The sequence below is a fragment of the Nestor notabilis genome, unplaced genomic scaffold (assembly GCF_000696875.1).
Source record: "Nestor notabilis isolate BGI_N333 unplaced genomic scaffold, ASM69687v1 scaffold26471, whole genome shotgun sequence".
NCBI lineage: Eukaryota > Metazoa > Chordata > Aves > Psittaciformes > Psittacidae > Nestor > Nestor notabilis.
The window spans coordinates 18,705-28,440 of record NW_009914639.1 but is presented as its reverse complement, the minus strand read 5'-3'; the positions used below and the strand labels follow the sequence as shown (position 1 = coordinate 28,440).

At 55.9% G+C, this 9,736-nt stretch overlaps 1 protein-coding gene across 1 annotated transcript in view; it reads left to right on the top strand.

Moving 5' to 3' along the window:
* The window catches only part of UNC13D (unc-13 homolog D (C. elegans)), an 11,876-nt gene extending 3,005 nt beyond the window's left edge, over positions 1–8,871 (top strand). The window contains exons 10-31 of the mRNA XM_010023748.1: positions 272–405; positions 660–763; positions 1,031–1,148; positions 1,745–1,869; positions 2,142–2,232; positions 2,483–2,539; positions 2,959–3,056; positions 3,276–3,327; positions 3,650–3,780; positions 4,122–4,242; positions 4,811–4,954; positions 5,141–5,239; positions 5,527–5,733; positions 5,930–5,998; positions 6,341–6,420; positions 6,623–6,728; positions 6,805–6,876; positions 7,005–7,088; positions 7,385–7,505; positions 7,985–8,108; positions 8,455–8,660; positions 8,768–8,871. Of these exons, the coding sequence (XP_010022050.1) occupies positions 272–405; positions 660–763; positions 1,031–1,148; positions 1,745–1,869; positions 2,142–2,232; positions 2,483–2,539; positions 2,959–3,056; positions 3,276–3,327; positions 3,650–3,780; positions 4,122–4,242; positions 4,811–4,954; positions 5,141–5,239; positions 5,527–5,733; positions 5,930–5,998; positions 6,341–6,420; positions 6,623–6,728; positions 6,805–6,876; positions 7,005–7,088; positions 7,385–7,505; positions 7,985–8,108; positions 8,455–8,660; positions 8,768–8,871 (2,447 nt within the window). The remainder of the gene's footprint in view (positions 1–271; positions 406–659; positions 764–1,030; positions 1,149–1,744; positions 1,870–2,141; positions 2,233–2,482; positions 2,540–2,958; positions 3,057–3,275; positions 3,328–3,649; positions 3,781–4,121; positions 4,243–4,810; positions 4,955–5,140; positions 5,240–5,526; positions 5,734–5,929; positions 5,999–6,340; positions 6,421–6,622; positions 6,729–6,804; positions 6,877–7,004; positions 7,089–7,384; positions 7,506–7,984; positions 8,109–8,454; positions 8,661–8,767) is intronic.
* The last annotated feature ends 865 nt before the right edge of the window (positions 8,872–9,736 follow it).

Sequence of the window (9,736 nt, the reverse complement as noted above, 5' to 3'; positions counted from 1 at the left end):
CCTTTCCATTGCCTTGGCAGGATGGGGGAGCTGCCTGACCCTTGGAGTCTATCCTGGGGTCACAGATCCCTGCTCCACGACCAGAGGTACCAGCACCAGGGTTTACATGTGCTATAAAATAGCTTGATCCTCCCCTGACCTGCATACCATCATGGGGGCCTTATTTCTGGTGCACCTGCACTACGTGGCTCAGCTTCAAGTGGGGCTCTCTGGCCCCATGCTTTTTGGATTCCCGTGTCCCCACTCTCTGACTGCATCTCTGCATGTTCAGGCTGGTTATGGTTATTGCTTCTATGCCTTGTGTTTTTTCAGAGGGCCACCACAAGCAGTCGGACACAGCCAAGCTACACTGTCCATCACCACCTTCTGCAGCAGCTGGTGTCCTATGAGATCCTTCAGCACCAGGTACTGAGCAGGAGAAGCAGCCCTGCAGCAGCTGGGCTGGAGTGAGGGTTTCCTTTGGAGGCCATCACACTTAACACCTTGCTGCAGTGTGATGGGGAGGAGGGTCATGATAGTGCCTGCCTGTGCCTAGCATTCTTACGGGGCACCCATTCCTCCTGTGGACCTGCAAATACACCCTGCCTTGGTGCCTGTTCTGCTCCTCACTCAGCCCAGCTTGCTCCAGGACTCATCACCCACCTTTTGCATCCTTGCAGACCAGCAGCATTTCCTGGGACGGGGAGCTGAGCAGGCATGCCAGCACTGTGCTGTACCTGCATGCCACGCAGAAGGATCTCTCTGACTTCCACCAGGTCATAGCGTGAGTACCCCATGCCCAGGGAGCCATGATGCAGCATCAGGAGGGTCAGGGGCCCTGACACCTTCCCTGGGGATTGTCTGACTGCAGCTAGTCTCTCCCATGAGCTCAGTGTGTCTGCTGTTGCCCTCTGCCCTGAGCAGGACCAGGAGAACTGGGTCTCACCCATGCAATCCTGGCTGTAGCTGGGGTGGGGAGAGAAGCCCCACGCTGGACCCTGAGTGTCACCCAGCCCCCAGGGGCTCAGCCCAGCCTCTCCCTCCTCCCCAGGTGGTGGCTGGTGTACAGCAAGCTCTACCAGACCCTCGAGTTCAACAGCAACTGCCTGCTACATCAGATCACCAGCATTGAGTACCAGTGGGTGCAGGAGCGCCTGAGGCCAGAGCAGGTGAGGGGGGCTCTGGCACTGTGCAGGGGGCAGAAATCAGGGAAATGTGCCCCATGCACCCAACCCCATGCCTCTCCTTGCAGCTCCCATGGCCACTTCTGTCCCTGTGTTCCAGGAAGGGCAGGAGCTTGTGGGCTGCAGGGGTGCTGGGGTGTCTGGAGGGCATTTCTGAGGAGAACCAGCCTCAGGAACCAGGACAACCCAGGGTCAGGGAGCCCCTTTACCCCAGGAATTTGTCCCCTTCTCCATAGATAAGCCCTTACCCTTTCCACTGACATCCCCCCTCCTCCATCACTACCATCAAGTCAATCAACAACCCTCTACAAAACCTAAATATGACCCAATTCCTACTTTTCCCAGCCCATGAGTTTTCCAAGAGCATGCCAGCACCCTGCCGAGACTCCAAATTTTTCAGGCATAACAATGAGGTTTAAGCACAAAGCTCAGTTCAGAGAAGTTACTGGAGGCATCAGGGGGTTTTCCCATCCCTAGAGCATGCTAGAAAGGAACCAGCTCCCTCTGTCACAGTGCCATGGTCCTGCCAGCATCTGTCTGCCACTGAGGTGGACAGTGCATGTTTCCTTCCTTTGTCCCAGAAAGCAGAGCTGGCCGAGTCTTTCCAGTCCTTGCTGACTTATGGGGTCTCCCTTGTTCGGAGGTTCCGCATCATTTTCCCACTCTCTGTCCCAAGGTCCACGGAGAGGCTCCAGTCCCTGCTCCGGTGAGTTGAGCACCAGTGCCATCTGTGCATGGAGTCCTATGGCTTGGCCACCATGATGGACAAGCCTGTAAGCTTGAGCAAAAACCCACGTGAACCCTTTCAGCCCCCTTCTAGGCTGCTGTAACACTTGTTCTGTCTTGTCCCTCATCCTGGGCTCCCTGTGGGGGTTGTTGTTGGGAGGGGAAAGTCTGCTTGGGTAGGGTTTTTGCGGTGAGAAGTGGTGGTTTCTATGGGACTGATGCTGGGTTTCACTAGAGGTTCTTGCTTTGCAGAGTCCTGGTCCAGATGTGCAAAATGAAAGCTTTCCATGAGCTGTGCACACTCAGCCCCAACCTCCCCAACATGGTCTCCACAGCACTGAAGGTAGTGAGACCAGGGGTCTCACCTCCCCAGCCCTGAGCAGGTGGGACCCTGCCCACGCAAAAGCCACATGGACCACCATGAAGGAGGGAAATACCTGCCCCTCTTAAACTTGATGGTCCCAGCCTATGGTTCCCACCACATGGGGCTGGGGCCTGACACACCCAGGGGACAGAGAGAGTGAAGGAGGTGGCAGAGCTGGCTTTGCTCCTCTTGCTTCCCTGCCATCACACCATGATTCCTTTCTTGCCAGTCAGGCACAACAGAATGGTTTCATATGAAGAAGCAGCACCTCAAGCCCATGGTGAAGGTCAGTTCCCATCTCTGCCTCTCTGACATTATAAGAAACAGTTTTCTGGGCTGGGGATGAGAGGCCTGAGGCAGTGGGAAGAGAAGACTGAGATGAGGCTTCTCCAGTTATCTGACACAGTCAAGGCATTCAGGTTTCCATCTTAAAAATACCATGAGCCATGCTATCTGCAGCTGCCAAGGTGCCTTGAAGGTTAAGGCCTTGCTGCAATGCTCAGGGGAACAAGAGGTGGTCCTCAGTCCAGCCATGCAAGCACATGATGACATTGGATGTTACCAACACCTTCTTGGTGCTTAGTGGATCTAATGATAGATTGCTACCTCCCAAAAACAGATCATAGAAATAAATCAGATCAGAACAGAGCCCAGGTCATCTCAAAATCACTGAGCATCGAAAACAAGCTATTCTTTCCTTTGCAGAGCATGGAGGAGAATGGCAAAGCCTTGTCCAAACTCCTCCTGGAGGTATTAGGAGATCTCCAACAGTGCCAGAAAATCTGGAATAGATTTTTCATCAGGTACGTTTTAGAGCTTGATTCCCCCCATCTCTGGGGTGAAGAGCAACAGGACACTTTGATGCCTCATTCCTTGGTTCTTGGGCTCCACAGATAGCATCTGTGGTCCCACCTCTGCTTCTTAGACCTGTACTGTCCCTGCCATTATGGGATGGGCATGGCCTAAGAGGGTTTGCTGGGCTCGAGCTGCCAGGCTCCTGACTCCCTGTTTCTCTCTTGCAGCACCTTGAAGTTGAATCTCTTCTCCATTGCCTACCTGGAGCTGGAGAGGCTGGTGAGCAAGCCTGGACTGCTCTGCACTTGTAGACTAATGTCAAAAGCCAGGCTGAGGTTTTTGACCACCCTTCAGGTAGCAAATGTTTGTTGCAAGCTTGGAAAGGGAGCAAACCAGGGAAACTCTCCATTTTTCCCTGTGAGCCCATGAAGTGACTACCACCTGCTTACTTGACCTAATGAATCTCCTGAAATGCCACCCAAAAGGAAGAGGAGTCCCCTGAGCTGATCGTCACCCATGGCTCTGGGGAGCCCCAACCAGACCAAGCCTTCCTGGCTGGACCCTCACTAACAACTGTCCTCGTTCCCTTGCTCACTATCAGGTCGCGGAGCATGTCCAGGAACAGCTACGCGAGGTCAACAGCAGCATGTCCAAACCCACAGCTGAGAGCCTTTTCCAGCTCTACATGAACCTCCAGGAGCTCTATCGGATGAAGGACTTCCTCCCAGACAGGTATCCAACCCAGAGAGAGGGGAGATGCTGAAGCAAGGGAATGAGCAGTTTCACTGGGAGGAACTCCAAATCCTTCCAATTCACCTACATCAGTACTTACACACAAGGCAGACAGGGCTGTTGGTGTCTGGTGTTGACGTGAGCATCACCAGAAGGGTTTCAGGCTCTTCTCTGAGTGGGCCTGATGGAGACCTCAACTTTCAGACAAGTGGAGGTTTCTCCTTAGCATGTTGCTGCATGCTGCCTCCACCTCAGGTCAGTTTCTTGTGTGTGAGAGCAAGGAGGGCTGATGGTCTGTGCTGTTGCTGTGCAGTTGGAGAAGCTGTTGCCTTCATCCACAGGGATGGACCTCTGGCTCTGAACAATTTCCACCAGTGGTTCAAGGAAGGTGTGCCCCAGTGGCTGCAGAAGGCCTACACCATCGCACTGGAGAGGGTACAGAGAGCTGTCCAAATGGACCAGGTAACCTAGGGAGGAGGAGAGCATCTCCTTGCATCCTTTGGGGACACTCCAGCTCCCTCCATGCCTTGCTGCTGTGCCCGGCTCACAGCATTGAGACTACCACGTAGGTGCCTCTTGCAGCCCAGGAGCAGGCTGGTTCCTCTTCCAAATTCATAACAAAGGATGGGGTGCCCTGGAGCAGTTGATCCCACCCATGCCCCTTCCCCTGCTGTTCTCTGGCAGCCTGAGCAAGCTGATGAGCCTGCATTTGTGCCATGCTGTGAGCATCCCCTTCATTTCTGACCTTTAGGAAGACGGGAGGGAAGGCAGTTATGGGATGATGGGCTCCTTGCCCTATTCTTCAGTGTGTTCCAACAATGCTGAGTGGAGTACAGTGGAGGACAGCCCAATGCAGGGACCTCAGGCTACTTCATCTGTCCTCATCTCCTCCACTCTCCAAAGTGACTGGGTGGTGACACTGGGATATATGGAGCTCATTATGGGCCCCAAAGTAAAGGAGCAGCTCTCCTGTGTGGGATGGCCTCTTTCAATACAAGCCAAGTTGCATCTACTTTCTCTGCCCCTTCAGCTGACACCCTTCGGGGAGCACAACAAGCACAGCACTTCCACTGTTGACCTGTCCACCTGCTATGCCCAGATTGTGCAGACCTGGCAGCAGCTCAACTGGCCGGACCCTGAGGAAGCCTTCATGATCATGGTGAAGCTTGTGGAGGTTTGTACACCAGGGTCTGCCAACAAATACCATGCTCATGGGCATCAACAAAGTTTCTTCTGCTCTTGGAGACCTGTCTCCATGAATGGGGCCTGTGTCCCATGCTGATGTGGTGGGGTCCCCTGACCCCACAGTGGTGCCCATGCTGCCCAGCTCAGTCTTGTTGGCTTCTTTTCTATCTCACAGGACATGTGTAGAATTGCCCTGATGTACTGCCGGCTCATCAAGGGGAGGGCTGAGGCTCTGTCGCTGAGCAAGCAGAATGAAGGCGAAGCGGCCAACAGGGTTGGTATTGGGTCAGGGTCCTGTGTAGGGAGAGGTGGGATTTGGCCATGGTTTCTGGGCAAAGAGGGAGACAAGCTGCTGAGCATCCAGCCGACATCCCAAGTTTGGGTTTCATAGAGATTGGTTGGCCCCTGATAGCCACAACCCTGGAAAATCAGGAGGGAAATGATGTGAGCAGGGGTAGTGGGATGAGAATGGGCAATGGGAATAGCAATGGAGATAGGACTGGGCATGGGGGGATGCACCAGGGGGTGTGGGACACCCTGAAGCAGACCTATTTCCCCCAGCTCTGTATCGTGGTGAACAACATCAAGCAGCTGCGCCTGCTGATCCTGAAGCTGCCATCACAGCTGGACTGGGTGCAGCTGGAGCAGCACACAGGACCTGTCATTGACCAGCAGCAGATCCAGCACACGCTGCACAACCAGCTTGACAGCACCATCTCCTGCCTGGACCATGAGGTCCAGGAGGTGGTACAAGCCCTGGCCACCAAGGTAACCACCTGCCACTGGCTCCCGGCCCACCAGGCCACCCCCCTGCCACTGGCTCCCCCTTGGCCCTTGCCGGGCCCAAAAGTGGGGAGGTTTCACCCAAGGGAGCCTGGAGACCGTAATGCTCCTGAGCTGGAGATAAGAATGGACCTGTGCAGAGGGAAAAGCCCATGAACCTCTGTGCATTTCTCCCTGGCAGCTGGAAAAGGGCATTGCCAGACACATCCAGGAGCTCTCATCTTCTAATGACACCCAGGAGCCTGAGGATGTGAGTACCTGGCCCAGTTCCTCCTGGACCATCTTTTTTGGGCAGCCATGAATAACTTTTGCCTACTTGGTAGAGGCCCCTGTTACCCTTCCCCAGCTCTCCCTGCCCCATGCCCAGGGCACAAGACACACCACCAATGGGACCCAGACATTCAAATGCTCACATCTGATGCCAATGTCAGCAGCAGCACCACACAGGGCACAGCCTGTCCATGTCTTCACTGCGGGAGGGAGCCCTGGAACCACCTCTGCCCTGCTGGCTCCAGCTAGCAGTGCTCTGCCCCTCTCCCTGCTGTGATCTGCTGGATTTGCCCTCCCCAGTGCTCTGCTCTTCTCGCTGCAGTCCATCATCCCCCTCATGAAGTTCCTGGAGTCGGAGCTGCAGTATCTCAATGAGCATCTGGTCCACGAAAACTTCAAAAGGTGACCACAGCACTGGGGATGCACCATGGCAGAGGCCAGGTCCCATGGGTCTTGGGAACATCCTGCTCTGGGCTGGCTGCTCAGCGCTGTGGAATAAGCCCGTTCTCTCTGTGGCTTTGCAAAGCCTTTCGGCTGAGGATTAACCTCCCCAACCCATTCCCTGGGATCCCTGCTCACAGCCTTTCCTTCCTTGCCCCTGCAGCCTCCTCACTCTCCTCTGGCATCACACCTTGGCCGTGCTGTCAGCAGCCACGGGGCAGCAGGTCCCCTCAGTCCAGTGCTACAGGAAGCTGCACTGTGCCCTGAAGGTACCAAGAGGGGAGCTGGGGAGTCCCTGGCAGAGCTGGGGGTTCGGTTACTGGCTAACAGCATCCTTCTCCCCAGAGCCTGGAACTGTGCTTCCATGCCGAGGGCTGTGGGCTGCCGCTGGAGATGCTCCACACAGCAGTCTTCCAGGTACAAGGTGCTGGTGATAGTGGAGGGGGGTGTGTGCCCCCAGGGGTTTCCTTTGGGTGGTCTCCAGGGACATCCCTGGACTGTGGACCTGTTGTGTGTTTGACTGTCACCTCTTACCCTCCCTGCAGTCTCTGGAGACCCGCCTGGACCTCTGCTCTGCCACCAGCCGTAAACTCATCCAGAAATACTTCAGCAACAGGATCCAGCAGCAGGTAGGAGCCAGGATGGTGCCCCCAGGCCCTTCCTACATCCCACCCTTGCACATGCAAGGCTGCCTGGCACAGCTTGCCTGTGGAAAAGTGCAATTTCCCCACCACCCTCCCAGTCCTGGGGCTTTTTAGGCTGGTTTTGCTCCAGTGGCAGGAGGAAGAGAGCTCAACTGCATCGCAAAGAACACCCATCACCCCCTCATTACCCCAAAATGCCTGCTCAGCCTGCACCAGACACTGGGCATCCCCTCCATGAGCATGCTGAAAGGCAGCACCTTATTCTTGTACCCCCCACTCAGCTGGACACCAGCTCGGAGAAGTACGGGGCCGTGACCATCAAAGCACTGTACTGCCCTTCAGAGCAGAAACTCCGTGTGGAAGTGCTCAATGCTGTCAACCTCATCCCTATGGACTCTAACGGTGGGTGGGGTGGGCTGGGGAGGCCCACCGTCTTGGGACCCCCTGTCCTTGTTCCCCTATATGTCCCTGGGTATGAGAGATACCGACAATGCTTGGAGTAATGGGACTCTCTCTCTCTTTGCATCCAAGGAGGTGGGTTTGAGAAAGAAGGGAGGTTATTGCACTGGTGTGGCATTGTCCAGTGGGATGTGGCAGGCAGGACACACATACTACTGCCTTCAGTTTGCAGGACAAGCTATCAGCCAGGGCAGGCATCTTTTTTCTATCATGCGAACCATGTCTTGGCCCCAGAAAACTATGCCAGGGTGACAAGAGACAGTCTCCCAGGTTGGCTGACATTTGGGGATGTCTTCAGGAGAAGTCACTCCTCTTGCAGCCTATGGCCCATCGACAGTGGTCAGGGTTGGGGATGTTCCTGCACCCTCCCAGGATCTGGGCTGGGGGGCAGCAGGAGGGGGCTCACGCCTGCTCCCCACTAGGCTCCAGTGACCCCTTCGTCCAGCTCACCCTGGAGCCCCGGCATGTGTTCCCCGAAGTAGTGGCCCGGACTACCCAGTGCAAGAGGAATGAGCTGCACCCCCTCTTTGATGAAGCCTTTGACTTGTATGTAGGGGCTGATATTCCTGCCTCCCTCCCTCCCCCAATCCCTTCAGCTTTCCACACTTCAAGTGAGCTCTGGCTCTGGGGCTGCTGCTCTGGGAACTGTGTCCTGTCCTGGGATTTCACCCCCCTCTCAGCTGTGGGATCCCATGGTGGGAGCTGGGGTAGGTGCATCCTCAATGCCTGGGTCCCACAGGATAGTGTGGGGCTGTGCAGGACCCCTGTGCTTGTTGAGGCCAGTGCAGGGAAGGCGGGGGGGAGGGACATCACAGTGGGGAAGCCTGTTTGGTCCCTGGGGGGAAGGTTGAATTCTGGGATGTGATGGTCCCTGCATCCCATCTCCCTGCAGCTTGATCCCCGCCGAGAAGTGCCGGCGGGAGGGTGCCTGCCTGCTCCTGACTGTGTTTGACTATGACACGCTGGGGGCCAATGACCTGGAGGGGGAAGCCTTCTTCCCCCTTTGCCACCTGCCTGGCCTCAACACCAATGAGGACCCGGTTGATACAGGACGAGTGCCCCAGACTCGCCTCCCCCTCACCCACCCCAAACCCACTGGTATGTGGTGCCCCAGACAGCCAGGCTGAGCCCCCACCAGCCCCACAGCATGAGGAGGGACTGTGGTGAGCATCTCCCACCACCGTTCCCCTCCTCTTTGGCAGGAGTTGAGATTCTCCAGCTACTGGAGTCCAGGAAGGGGGACAAAGAAGCTCAGGCCTTCGTTAAGCTCCGCAAGCAACGAGCCAAGCAGTCCAAGGAGACAAAGTGAGGCAGAGGGGCCTGAAATGAGGGGTGTCCAGCCAGTGGGACCCCTCTGGAATTTTCCTGGTACTGGAGCTAGAGCCATCTGCAGGGACCAGGAGGAAGAGGAGGTTCCTGTGCCCTGCAACCCTTCCCAGCACCCACCTCACCCACACCCTTGGGTAGCAGTGCTCCTGTGAGGCTGGGGAAGGTGGACACCCAGTATTTCAGGGCATTGCTTTGCCTGTCTGGACTAGCAACACTACTCTGAGGATGTGGAATTGCCTGGCTGTCCCTGCCCATCCCCATTAGCTTGTCACTGCTGGTGCCACATCGCTTGGCCATGTCCCCAACACTCCTGTCTGCAGCACAGTCTCAGAGCAAAGTAAGGACATCGTCATTTATTTTGGGTGGGGACATGGGGACAACCAGTGGTCAAACCCGCTTTTTTTTTTTTTGCTCCCCCTCCCCGCCCCCCCCCAATCTATTCTTTTCCCTCTTCTTTCCTGTGGATAAGCATCTAATTTTAAATTAAAAGCAACAAAGCTTATGTGTGGGCTGAGTCTGTGCAGGGAGTGCTTTAGGTGATGGCCCTGTGCTGGGCAGCAGCTGTGGCAGCAGCATGGCAGGGTGGGTCAAGGTATGTGGGGTACAGTGGGGGCTGCCATCCTTGATGGGTTTAAGCCAGAAAGAGGCAGCCAGCTGCAGGATTTCAGAGGGAGGAGATGGCACATGAATGATTTTGTCCAAGTTTCCCACTGGAAAGAGGATGAGAAGCTGCAATGGTGCTGAGCCCAGCACCACTGGGAAGGAGCTGTGCTGGCACCGGGAGGCAGCCAGGTCCCTCACACGGGGTCCAGCAGTGGCTGGGGCCGGGGGGGGCGTTTTTGTTC